The 14,368-nt window shown below is 33.7% G+C and overlaps 2 protein-coding genes across 3 annotated transcripts in view; one reads left to right on the top strand and one right to left on the bottom strand.

Annotated features, from left to right (window-relative positions):
• The window catches only part of LOC110114643 (pleiotropic drug resistance protein 2), a 51,480-nt gene extending 49,122 nt beyond the window's left edge, over positions 1 to 2,358 (top strand). For both annotated transcript variants that reach the window (XM_020847588.2, XM_020847587.2), the window contains exons 18-20: positions 672 to 843; positions 1,468 to 1,722; positions 1,803 to 2,358. In XM_020847588.2, coding sequence (XP_020703247.1) covers positions 672 to 843; positions 1,468 to 1,722; positions 1,803 to 2,072 — 697 coding nt within the window. In that variant the 3' untranslated portion in view covers positions 2,073 to 2,358. The remainder of the gene's footprint in view (positions 1 to 671; positions 844 to 1,467; positions 1,723 to 1,802) is intronic.
• Positions 2,359 to 4,417: 2,059 nt separating this feature from the next.
• LOC110114646 (fructose-bisphosphate aldolase 1, cytoplasmic-like) lies at positions 4,418 to 13,765 on the bottom strand. Its single transcript, XM_020847592.2, has 2 exons — positions 13,610 to 13,765; positions 4,418 to 5,718 (listed from the first exon to the last, which is right to left on the bottom strand). The coding sequence occupies exons 1-2, from the start codon at positions 13,635 to 13,637 to the stop codon at positions 4,670 to 4,672; spliced, it is 1,077 nt and encodes a 358-aa protein (XP_020703251.1). The 5' UTR covers positions 13,638 to 13,765; the 3' UTR covers positions 4,418 to 4,669.
• Between the last annotated feature and the right edge of the window lie 603 nt (positions 13,766 to 14,368).

Below are 14,368 nucleotides of genomic sequence, written 5' to 3'. Positions count from 1 at the left end.
TGGGAGCGAAGTCGGGCGGCCAAGGAGTCGGAGAAGCTGCTCGAAAGGGAGAAAGTTATCTCTGCAGCCAGCGAGCTCCCGAGTTGCTCCCGATCAAACTGTCGTAACTTCGATCCGACTGGAAGGGCGAGTCGTCGAAGGAGTGAAGCCGAACAGCCAGGAAGGAGTCGGAGAGGAGCCGCACGCAAGGGAGAAAGTTATCTTCACTGCAAGCGAGCTCACGTTGTTGCTTTCGCACAAAATGTCGTAACTTCCGATTCGACAGAGAAGGGAGAAGGCGAGAGAGGTAAGAGCGAGAGAGGCTGAGAGAATCCGCCTTCTGCCTCTTTTTCTTTTTCATTTTAACGACACAGGGTCGTGCGAACTGAGTGAGGGGACGTCGACGTGCGAAATGCGGCGACGACGTGCGACTGTGTGGGATGGCAGGTACGTTGATTTTAAATTTTTTTTGTTTTCTCTCTTTTGTTTTATACGGCGGGTTAACACTTATCATTGATTGTTGTACCCAGCATTTAGTAATTAGAATGAACGTAGAACAATTATCATAATTGGATGACTTGTGAGCCAAAATTTCAGTAGCATCTACATTCTGGTTATGTTTTTATTTCAAGATATCATCCTTTAGGTATACTGTAAACTCATGAAAGATCACCGCTTTACTGGTCAAACAGAAGCAAACAACAGGACCTGTTCAATTTAATGGGTGCAATTTATGCTGCTGTTTTCTTCCTTGGAGCTACCAATGCTAATACCGTGCAACCTGTTGTGGCAATTGAGAGGACAGTATTTTATCGTGAAAGGGCAGCTGGCATGTACTCATCCTTGGCATACGCATTTGCTCAAGTAAATACTACTACTACACTCATCTTTCACCTGTAAATTCATCTGATTATGCAAAATGAATTTTTGCGAGGAACAGTAAAATATACCAGTAAAAGAGCATATTCTTTTCATGATGTTTTTAATGGTTTTTAGAAAAAAGCTTTCAATATTTGTACCATTACAAAGTTTGCTTCCAAATATGTAGCATTAAAATGCATTGGTAGGAAGGGTTGTTATTATCATCATAATCATCATCTTTAGCCTTATCCAAAAATATTTGGGGTCGGCAATGATGAAGTAATTATGATTAATGTGATGAGGAAAAAAGAGAAGGAATTAACCGAAATAATTTGACTTGAAATTTTGTGAAGTTATTTACATTTGTTAGAGTTTTAGGTTTTGTTTGGGACAGCTTTCTTTATGCTTTTTAAAGCAGCTTTTTAGTACACAAATTAAAATTTTTTTACTAAAAGTTGTTTTAAGAAGCGATAAGAAAGCCGTCCCAAACGAAACCTTAGTGACTTGAAGAAAGATAGGCAAACAAGAATTCTTAAAGCAGCTTTTTAGTACACAAAATTACTTAGGTTTGCATGTATCTTTGCAGGGAATTATCCCATTAACGTGCAGCCTGTCCGCATTTTTCAGGTGAGCATTGAAGCAATCTATATTGCTGTCCAGAGCTTTGTTTACACCCTTCTCCTGTTCTCCATGATGGATTTTGGATGGAGAGCAGACAAGTTCTTCTGGTTCTTCTTCCTTACCTTCATGTGCTTCATCTACTTCACACTATACGGCATGATGGCTGTAGCACTAACTCCAAGCTACCAAGTCGCCGGCGTAGTATCCTCCTTCTTTTACAGCTTCTGGAACTTGTTCTGCGGTTTCGTTTTGCCGCGAAAGGTACGCCATTTCTTTGCTTTAATATATCTTTAATCCCTACTATCTAATATTGAAATCTGTTAATTTATCTACCTTAAAAGATGATGCCTGTGTGGTGGAGGTGGATGTTCTGGGCTAATCCTGTGTCCTGGACCATTTATGGTCTACTTGTGTCTCAGCTGGGGGAATTAGATAACAAAGTAGAGATACCAGGAGAGCCTAGCTTAGATGTCAAAACTTTCTTGAATCTAAAGCTAGGATATGAGCATGATTTCCTAGGCTATGTGGCCTTAGTTCACTTCGCCTTTGTCTTCGTCTTCACCTTCGTCTTCGCCTATTCTATTAAGTTCTTAAACTTCCAGAAGAGGTAGTGAGAAAGTTTTAATGGAAGAATAAGGATCTCCTGTGTTGGCCTAGGCTAGATGAGGAGAAATCCTGGTGATTTTGAACTTTTTTTAGGGTTTTTTCCTTGCCTTGCATACTACCTTGACCTTCCCAGTGAATTTTTAAAATTTGCTCCACTACAAATATTTGCCTTTTCTGTGGCTAGAGTACATGTAAGTAAACTGAAGAGAGCCATACAAATGTAAATCATTATATGTTCTTTTTTCCACTAATTCAAGTAAAAATGGCTTATGTTTTGAGCCTTTTTGTTCAGTATTGTAACATGTTGGTCTAAGTTTGATTCAAAATTATTGGATTAGTTTTGAAATGAGTATTAAGAGTTTCCCATGCAATATTCTTTCCATAATTGATAACCACAAGTCCTAATATTGAGAAATCTTTTGGATTCATGAGGAATGAAAAGATCAACCAACACCTTACTTCATGATAAGCAGAAGTTTTACAGTGGGATAACTTTCTTACTGTTTTATGAAGCAGCTTTCTCGTACAAAATTTTCATATTCAAAACATTTTTTACAAAGAATTATTTTATAAAGCAGTAAAAAAATGAAGCCTAAGTTTCCTCTTACTTCCTATGAGACACAACTTGATTTCTTTGGACGGCTTTCTTATTACTTTGTAAAATATGAAAATAATAGTGATCAAATTTCAGTTCTACACATAATGATCCCTCCATTCACACAGATATATATGACAGCACTATATAACATTTGTAATTTATATAAGCCATTATAATTTCCTCAATTCATTAAAAAAAAATCATTTAGGTTAGGATTTGGGTATGATTTAATTTGTTAAAAATGTTTGAATATTAAAACTCGATCAGATTTTGGTTTGCCTCTATTTTTAGTTAGTTTTGGCTGATTTTATTAGAGCTTATCTACTACTAAATGACAAAAAAATAAAATAGATTTTATCCATAGGCAAGAGAGATGCGAAGTTTAAAGGAAAAAAAAAAATACTAAAAATAATGAGAGGAGCTCTCACTTCTATAGCTTTTTCATTGTCTTTGTACCTCTCTCAATTTGCACACCAATATTTTGCTAAAAGCATTTCAAAATATTTGAATCTCAGGATCTATTTGTAACTGCTATAATTTTTTTATGAAGATAGTTATGCAATTATACTAAAATAACAAGTTTTTCTACAACTACATGGAGTCAGCTATGTGAATCATTTTTCACCATCACTTTGAACAATAAAATTGAGATATCTAAAATATATACTCTTTTTAATAACTTTATCGCCCAAAGTCACAAGCAGTCGTTCTACTCAAATGAAAATATTTATTTTATAAGATTGATTCCCATAATTCAAGTTTTTTGTCTAATAAAAACATCAACAAAAAGAATACACAAAGATACATCCTCTTACAAATGTCTAATAAAAACAACCATTATTAAAGCAAATGATATGGGTTTAAAGTTAATCCTTGATGTAATTCAACTAAAATAGAAAAGAATTTGTCAAATCATCTTGTGTTTAAACACAAGTAATAGCTCCTATATGCATATACTTAATGACTTGAAACTATCATATACTTTCTCTAAATCAATAAATATCCATGTATATCTTGCTCATTCTCTCTAAACTATTCCATCAAACCCCAATAAATATATAGCTTTTACAATAGACCTACCCGTCATAAATCAAAATTAATTTTGAGAAATATTAGTATAACGTAGTAACTTATATTCAATTACATTCTCCCATGCTTTTAATGTATAATATTAACTTAATTCTTCTATAATTCATACTCTTATTCATATCTTTATTCTCAAAAATAAAAACTAACATACTCCTCCACTCACTAACATCTTATAAGTATTTTCACATCTCTATTGAAATATCATCAAAATATCATAAAGTTCAATTATTCTTTCATATTTTATTTTCTCTAAATCCTCTCTAACTTCAATTTTATTCATAGAACGATAAAAATAAAATCTTTATTTTCATTTATGCCACTAAAAACACCAATAAAATTAATCGTATTCTCATAATCTTCATTAAAATTTTATCAAAATTCCTCATCCAAACATACTTCTAATAAAAATATTTTTTTATCTTCATCCTTATATACACTTCACCTGAATACATCTTTACTTTTCTCATCTCTTGAGCCCAAATAAAACTATAAAATTATTTTAAAAAAATACTATAAATATTATAAATATCTTTTTTTAAACCAGAGGATATATTTTTGCTCATATATTTGCCAACATATCTAACAAAAAACATACAACATTGTCAAATGAAACCAGCTCAAAACAGCAATCAGGAAATCCTAGCAAACAAAAAATCAAAGAAATATCAATAAAAAAACTGCATAAACTGCATAAATATTAATTATATATCTCTACAATCCATTATTCCATCAAAAACACCTCAACATATAGAAATCCTCAATGTAACACTGCAGAAGAGTAGCACTTCATTATGAGGAAACAACTAAGGGCTCATACCAACACAGCACAGCACAGCACGCAAGCAACATAAGAAAGTATTTAGAAATCATAAAAACAAAAACAGAATACCTCATTCCCCTCTCCCTGCAACAGAACTAGTACTTGTAATCCTTCACATGGAGACTCTCCGAGGCTCCATCTCCGAGTGCGGCATCGCCGCCATACTTCCCCAGTGTTGCTTCGGAGTTCGCCTTGCACCGAGAGAGAAAAGCGGCCTGCGCCTTCTTCACATTCTCTTCCTTCCCCGCCCACGCCTTGAGTGTGCTCTGCTGCAGCGCGCGGCCAAATGAGAAAGAAAGCGACCATGGCTTCTTCCCCTTGAGCTTGTTCATGGCATTCAGATTAAGAGTCGCCTCCTCCTCGCTCTGTCCGCCGGAGAGGAACACGATGGCGGGCACGGCAGCCGGAACGGTCCTGAGTAGGGTTCGCACCGTGTACTCTGCAATGACCTCATGAGCCACCTTGGCTGAATCTGAACCAGGAGTGACCATGTTTGGCTTCAGCAGAGTCCCTTCCAGGAGGACATGATGATCATTAAGAGCCTTGTAGCAAGCAGCAAGCACCCGTTCAGACACTTCGGCGCAGCGGTCGATGTCATGCCGCCCATCAACAAGAATCTCAGGCTCAACAATGGGAACCAAACCGTTTTCCTGACAGATGATGGCGTAGCGAGCTAGTCCATTGGCGTTCTCATTGATGGCAAGTTGGGAAGGCTCATTGGGAGTGATTTTCAGGACAGCACGCCACTTTGCGAAGCGGGCGCCAGCTTCGTAGTACTTCGCACATCGTTTGCCAAGATCATCGAGTCCTTGCGTGGTGGTCTCAGCGTTGGTGCCGGCGAGCTCAACGGTGCCCTTGTCCACCTTGATGCCGGGGAGAACACCGCCTTCTTTTAGAACTTCGACGAAGGGCTTTCCATCAGCTGTTTTCTGGTAGAGGGTCTCCTCGAAGAGGATGACGCCACTAAGGTACTGGAGGGCATTAGGAGTGCAGAAGAGGAGCTCGCGAAGAGCTCGACGGTTTGTTTCAACATTCTCGACATTGATGCTTGAAAGCCGCTTGCCAATGGTTCCAGTGGACTCATCAGCTGCAAGGATACCCTTTCCAGGAGTGCCAATGTAAGCAGCATTGGCAATGAGCTCATCTGTGATGGTAAGTGCTCAGTTTATTTGGAAAAGGAGTCGGTATAAATTAGAACTTTAAGTATAGTGGATATTATAGAGAACGATAATCAATACTGAATCTGTAGAAATAACAGTGGCAGCGAATGAACAGAAGGGCTCCAGAAAACAATTTTAAAAAGGCTGAATTTTGAGGGATTCTATCGCTTTGGTTAGATGTAATTGAAAATAAAAATTGGTTTTGAAATCTACAAAAACCTTCAAAACTCCTCGAATGTAGTAAATAACTTCATTCTTACAAAGAAAATGAGTGAAAATAAAATTTATCTGCTGAAACAAATTTATATCTAAAAGCAAACCAATGAAATGAAACCTAAATGCAATTCCAATGAAGCATAGAAACTGAACCATTGATACCAATAATATATAAGTATATAATAGTTCACCAATTAGACAAACCCCCAAAAACAATTCACAGAAGGCTTCAAATTTTAGCAGGAAGAATAAGCATAACCTCCTAAAAAGAATATATAATAAAAGCTTCAAACAACTAGAATGAAGTTCATTATTTGATAAAAGCTGAAAATTTGGAACTATGAATGACCAATAAAAGATATTGATAGCCTTGCACAGACACGGCAGCTTCAGTGGTTTACCAACAACAATAAGAAAAATAATACTAATCATAATTTCTTATTATACACTTAAACATCAAGATTCGAAACACTTGTTTAATAATCTAAATACCTAAGAATACTTCATAATTGAATATTTTTAAAAAATAGAAATTCACAAGTACACACTGAGATTATGTGAAATTTGTGGTATAGCCTCTTGAGAGAAATAGCATAAGCTATCATGGACTAAATCAAGGATAAACACAAATCTATATTGTTGTGAGGTTATAATGTCCAGACATGACTACGGCAACACGAACACGACACAGGCATGTCTACTAAAAAACCAATGTAATTATTCGTAAAATTTAAAATTACGATTTCAATAATTTTTAAACTATATATTTATGTCTAAGTTAATTAAAACAATTATAATACTAAAATTTATAATGTTTTAGTACATGTATTGTATCCTTTTATTGCATCAAAAGGGTACCCCTTTTCTAATTAAAAAAAAGGGAGTGCAAAAATAGAAGTAAACAAAAATTAAAAAGTTAATAAAACTAAATCTAAACACTCCCTCTATGATTCACCGCAATAGCTGCCTCTTACCCCTCAGTCGCACAATATTCTAGCCCAATCCCCCTGTGCTTCTTCTCTCACACTCAACCCTCACAGGCCATCACCCCCCTCCTACACTCCACGCCACCACCAGGCAGTTGCTGCAAATCATCCCACCACCAACCCCAATCGACTGCCGCCTGGCCTCCCTGCGCCTACTCAACTTTTTAACTAGAAAGTGAAGTCCAATATCAATCCTCTGTTCTCTCTCTCTCTTAAAAAGAACTCTCTCTAGGGGAAAAATATTAAAAAAACTTTTGTGCCGCATTCACTTCCAAGCTTGCTCTACCATCATTAACTTCATCAATGCATTCTTCCACGCAAATATAAAATGCAACAACCCAAAAATCCTCGAAGCCCAGTGGAGACGTGTTTGGAACGAGTAGAACTCATATATGATTTTTTTAGCGTGATGGGAGAAACTTATTAGCAACGTTCACAACATAATAGGTAAAACCTCAAAATCCTATTGGAGATGCATAATAAAAAGTTGATTCACATTATGCTTAATAAAAAAAATTTAAAAATAGACATTTCAAATTTTAAAGGCAATGAACTGATGATGAAGAAATGAATCATTTGATTGTTGATGATATATTATCTCATAATAAATGAATACATCATAAAATAATAAAAGATTTGAAGTAGATGATGAAGGAGCGGTACTGAATTAATAGCAGCTTATACTCACAACCATTTAAAAGGAGTGGGGTTGGAGATTCAAAAAATCAAAAGATAATTTGAGTGTAATGAATTACTTAGTTGTGTTATTAATTTATTATATTTACTTTAGATTATATTTAATGCAATGCTAACTTATATCAATGAAGAAAAAATATTGTAATTGAAGACAATTTTGAAGAAGAGAATAAGATAGAATCCAATGATGATAGAAATATTATATAAGAGAACTTTTTTTATAGAATATGAAAGTGATCATGAGGTCATCATGTTCCGGATCCTTTTGGCATATTTAAGCTCTAAGTGTTTACGTCAAATCTTTTTTCAAACTTTCATATTATGATAACATGTAATATATGTCATCATGATGATGAATAAAGTAAATATATTTATGATTTATTACATTTTTTCATTTTTATGAATTATTTATAATTTTAATGAGGTTTTATTTTTATATTTTGAGGCTTATACCTCGATCTACCTTAAGGCTTGCACCTTGCCTCGCTAAGAAAAATGCTTTAATTCTTGATTTCTCTTTTTTAGACCTCAGCTCCAACAAGCATGACAAATGTTCAAATTTAACGTATGAGAATGCTGCACATATTGAATAATAAATGCATTCTACATTTTTTGCCCAGAGAAGTATGCATAACCAATTTTTAAATCTCTTTTGAAAATAAAATGCTCACATATGCTCCAACGACTGTGTTAAACGCCCAAATTTAACATCCAAGAATGCTACACAAATTGAAAATAATGTATGTACGAATTTTAGTATGAAAAATGAGCCGCTGCTTCAAGAAATACATTACTGCCTTGAGAAGCGTAAAGCTACTCAAAGAAGTACACTACCTTTCTAAAAGCGCAAAATTGTATTATGCAGGCAAACTAAAAAGCACACAACAACAACAATATCAAACCTTTATCTCACTACTTGGGGTCGGCTACATGAATCATTTTTAAACTCACGCACGCACTCATATTCAATGCTCATATAATAGCTCACAAAGTTAACATTGGAACCCAATTCTCTATTAATAAGTGAATAGAGTTTATTAAGTTTAAATAAAAAAAATAATATAAAATACTCAAACAATAAGATGACCCTATTGAAAGTAAATCTTACAGAAAAGAATATTTTCAAAATACCCTCAGATCCTTATGCAAATCATTTTGAACTTGAATTTAAGCAAAAAATAAGAATATAAAAAATTTCATAAAATTCAAAATATTCAAATGCAATATACTCATAACTGAAAGCAAAATTTATTCATCATTCACAACTATTTGTTGAGGACGATAAATTTGAGGATAAGTTAAGCTCATAAAAAGCAAAATGTCTTATGAAGCATATTAATATATTTTATTCTCAAACGATCTCTCGCTCGTAAGGACCTGACCTGTCCTTTAACTAGTAATTTTGATGATGAATGGTGTCTCAATTAAGATGACTATGCTTGGCCTTTTGCCAGGTAGTTTGGGACGAAATTACAACATTAAATTATAATTATAGCTAGAGTCTGTATGTTTTTCATGGCTAAAAACCCCTAAAATAAGGAATCATATGGAATACTTGATAAGTCATAAAACCCTTTGTTAACTAAGATAGACTTGAATTTATCCTCTTAGATAAACATCTACCCCAAGTCTATAAGGTTACCTTACATGAAGTTGCTCATGACTGTCGACAATGATCCTTTGAACAAGTGGGGTTGATTACCACCTCTAACTAAAAAGACTAGGGATTCTAACAACTCTAATGATTGAATGATGAGATCTTGATTTGGTTCATTATCATTTCTCCTAACATCCACTTTAATTTCATTGAGATAAATTTTCAATCCAAAATTAATTTATTCTTATTAGACACTAAGTACTTAGTGTCTATTTAACCAATAGCTTTAATCAAAAGTTCTTTCTCATTATCATGAGGTATAAGTAATCATAAAGGTTTGCGCTTTCGAGAAACTTGAAAACAAATCACAAATTTCTCGTAAAATGAGAATGAAATCTATGAATAGTGTTTTATCATAATAAAACTAATCTGCTTTCTAAAACTTTGACCAAGAACATCCATAAACTCACACAATGAAAGTAAGAGTCATTTGTTTTCAGACCCCACATAAAAAAAACTCTAAGATGCCTAATATGTCATTTGCTTCATGTCCTGTAGCTTTGGCATTTTAAAATATTTTTCAGACACATCACTGACAACTAAACCAATCAACACTATTTTCATTTAAAATGATCCTCTTTTCAACCAAATTTTCAGCAATAGATCACTTACATAACTAATAGAAAAATAGAGATACTGTACACCTTAAAAAACACACAAAAAAGTTAACGCCATATAAACACTTCATGAGGTGAAAAAAATTCCCAAACAGAAGTCGTGGTAATTTTCTCAGACTTAATTTGTTCACCTATAAAAGTGCGGCCCAAATGATTTTTATGTAGAAAATTTTCAGGGTAGCATTACTTCTAGGAAAATTGATGCATTCCAAAGCACTATACACTTATCCATTTTCCTATCACTATCAGATATGCCTTGAGCAAAAGCTGAAAATTTAGGAAAGTGAAGTATTTTCTTATTAGGTACATGTTGCCATGGTGTTGAAAACTTAGGTGAGTATATTGTTCTCTTTCATTCATTAATAGCATGCAAAAAAAAAAAAACATGACCATTTTGAATGACAGTGACCCCAAAAAAATCAGATAATTCCTAATTAGTATATCAATCGTTAAATAATAGTGTGAAAATTTGATCAAAAAGTAAAAGCAACCACAGTGAAAGGCAAAATAATATCATGTAGAAAAAGAAATTATTGAAGCACCAATGCCCAAAATAGTGCAAGGCTAAACTTTCAGCACCTTTCTAAAATAATACGACTTTTTTCTGTAATTTAGTCTACAACATCACACAAAAAAGCCCAAGACAAAAGTTGAGAGCGTTGGAACACATCTTTTTACATGACACACAATTCATAAAAATACTATAATAAAATTTGAAAATAGTGATCTCTTCAATAACTAAACATATTTTCATATTTAACATGAAAGGTCAAAAAACAAATCTGAAACATAAATTTAACAAAATCATCTACGTAGAGACTAGCATTCACAAAATATAGTTTCAAATAATTAAAAGGTACCAACTCCACTCCTAGTATTCAAACATTAGAATCAGAATAATATATGATGGAAATGCATTGCAAAAACAACATGACAAGCAACATGCTCGCTAGGGATCACCAAAGTGCAAAGCATAGCAACAAAATTTTCATATGTATTGTAATATTACTTACATTAGGCATTCTAGTATTTGAAGAAAAATATTAAAGGAAAAAAAAAAAAAGATGGAAGAAAATGTGAGTGAAAGATTTTTCCCATTATGATTAAAGAAGAATTTCCTGGCTAGAATCACAACACAAAACTTCCAAGAAAACAAGAAAAAATAGAAACGGAAGATAAAGCTAACTGAGAATAGCGGAGCAATGTTGATGAATTAACTTACTCGAAACATGTCAGAGGAAAAGAGAAAAACGTGGAAAAACAAACTTAGAAAAAAAAATAGAGATTAAAAGTTTAGTGTAGTAATATTGATGATTTAGCTTCCAAATAACATGCCAAAGAAAAAGATAAATACGGGGAAAAATAAACCTAACAAATAAAAGCAACGAAAAATAATGCTCGTCCAAATCACCTGACATAGAGTTCTATGATCAATGAGCTCGACAAATTAAATTGAATAAAAAGTGCTAGTCGGAAGCACCAACATAGAATTATTACGATCAACAAGCTTGACAAATTAAATTAAATCATTAAACAAGGCATAAAACAAAAGGTGCTTTATATGTTAAAAAGGTTAGCACTTGAATGCAGATGGAGCAAAAAAAAACATAAAAACATAATATATTGCTACAAATAAATTCAACAAAGCCAACAATCCAGATTAGATAAGATACCCATGTTTAAACATTAATACTTGTGCATAGTTTCAAAATATAGCATACAAATATACATTAGCTGATATATCATAAAAAAACATTCATGTTCAAGCACGAAACTCCGATTTCAGTAAACTTATAGTCGAATTGAACGTCTCGAAAAGATGAACCCAACGACACCAAATTTGTTCCAATCCAAACCAAAATGGGTTCAAATCCGAGCTCAAATGGCTTCAAATCCGAGCTCAAATGGCTTCAAATCAAGGACCCAAAGTGCATTTGAAAGGCTCAACCATAAATTGAACAATCAAATGATTTTCAAATGTGACATGCTTATAGTCGAATCAAGCGGCTCGGCGAGACAAATCCAACAAGCCCATGATTGTTGAATTTTAATATCATTAAGATACTCTAATACTCGATAAATAGTACATGATCAAAAGAGTCAATATCAACCATCCATTCAAAATCCTCTAAACATATCCTTGATCTTTTCACTATTTACTAGCTATGTCACTCCCCGAAAACTATAAATAGATCTCTCATTTGAAGAGGGGAGAAGAGAAGGAAGGGAAAGAAGAGAGAAGAGAAAGAGAAATCTTATATATCTCTTACCACCAAGCCCTTCCTCAACCATCGTCGGACTTACGCCGGACTTCCGCTCAACCACTAACTATTGCTGGACTTACGCCTAACCACAGATTGTTGCCGAACTCCCGAACATCGACCGTTGCCCAACTACAGTCTTTCCAACCTTCGTCGCCCGCATACTATGATCATTCCAACCTCCGTCGCCAAACAACAATCTTTCTGACCATCGTCGCTCACCGACTATGGTCCTGCCGACCAAACGGACATGCCAATACTAATTTTTCCAACTCCCACCATGTAATGCACTCTATATGATGTATATTTGCTATATCGATCCAAGGCCTTCCCCCCAAGGAAAGGCCTTATTTGTAATCAATTGCAAACACTAGAAGATTAATTTAAAATGGGCAAGGCCCCATGGTCTTTCCCCCTTTTTAGGGGTTTCCACGTAAAAACTCTAGTATCTCTTATAAACGCTACACCTCTACCTTTCATCTATTTGTGTGATGGATCTTCGTACAAAGTTAGGATGCTAAAATTCATATTTTTCCACCGCCGCGAATATTGCAGGACACAACAAGATTCATGAAGAAGACAAAGTAAAAGTAACAACCCAATATAACTTCAAATAAATATGAGAACTAAAAGATTTTAGCAAGATAAAACTGAACCTGTCCACTGATATTGTGAATACATGACCATAATATATATATATATATATATTCCATACTATCTCAAGACTAATAATATGCGAAAAACAAATAAACAGAAATAAAGCAGGCTAAACCGAACAACAGGCCTAAAGAATATTAAGATTAAATACTAGAATCTTCTGCATGGAAAATTTGAAAAACTTAACTGCACCAATCCCTAATTGACATCATGTTATCATAGAAAAAAAAGGGTAAAAAATTTAAAACCCCCAAGTTAACAAAACTACAAGGACTTCAGAAGCAAAAACTTAGGTCAAAATGAATCCTAACAGACTGAAAAATGACAGATCGTCGCACAACATATCCATAGCCAAAATTAATCTAATCACACCAATTCCAAAGAGAATAACCAAAGAACGTCCACAACGAAATTAGCAAATTCCCCGCTTGTTAATTTAGCACTGTCATCCACCAATCAAACAATAATTCCATAAATCCGATTGCGTACGAGATCTAGATCTAGATAAATCTTAACCGCACAAACTCGAAACCCAAAAACAATCCACCTTTTTTTCACTTACACTCGCCTCCAACAAATATCATAAGATCCACGCCAAATTTTGACACCGAAAACTTCCGTGCTTTATTCAAATTAAAATCACACATCATAAACGCAGATTAAACGAAAAAAGCATTAAGATGTAAACTTCGAGATCCATAAAACTACAACCAATCAAGAACAAAACTAAAAATGCAACAGAATAACATTTAAAAGGAAATTATAGAACAGATCTGTCGATATACCTTTGTACTTTCCGATATAGGCAGTCATCTTCGATTGATTTGGTTGAAGAAGCTCTGCAAAATGGATTAGCGAAGAAGCGAGGCCTGATAAAATGGACGGCTAGGGTATATAAAGAAATCCGGGGACGATAACGAATATTCGAGGGAATCTTTAGGCGCCTATTGGCCGTTAAAAATCACGGGCTTAAAATTTTAATAATTTATAATATTAAGATATTTTAGCATTTGTTATATATATTTTGGTGGTTATTATAATTTAGGAAAAAAAAAATATTAAGATATTTTAGCATTTGTTATATATATTTTGGTGGTCAGTATAATTTATGAAAAAAAAAGGTTTATATATAATTTTAAGAGTTTTAGAAATATCTTTTGTTTATTTATTTTTTTACTTCAAAATTCTAGTTGAAAATCAAGTATTACTAATATATTAATATTTTAATATAAAATTTTAAATATTAGCATCATGAAGATATTAAAAATCGGATTAAATTTTAAAATAATCCTTCAATTATTCATATATTTTGGTGGTTAGTATAATTTATGAAAAACACAAATTCTATAATAGAAGGGTGATAAGAATTTACTCGCTTTCTCTTCTAAACATCTAAAATGAACCAAGAATAGTGGAGAAATTTCTTAGGAACTTCATTTATTAATTTTCTTATCGAGTACGAGCTAAATTTGAGCATTACTCTATTCATGGTCGTGCTCAAGTTTTTTTATTAGTTTGTTTTTTATTGAGATTGAGCTGTAATT

The sequence above is a fragment of the Dendrobium catenatum genome, unplaced genomic scaffold (genome assembly GCF_001605985.2).
Source record: "Dendrobium catenatum unplaced genomic scaffold, ASM160598v2 fragScaff_scaffold_1341, whole genome shotgun sequence".
Classification (NCBI taxonomy): Eukaryota; Viridiplantae; Streptophyta; class Magnoliopsida; order Asparagales; family Orchidaceae; genus Dendrobium; species Dendrobium catenatum.
This window is presented reverse-complemented; position numbering and strand designations above follow the sequence as displayed.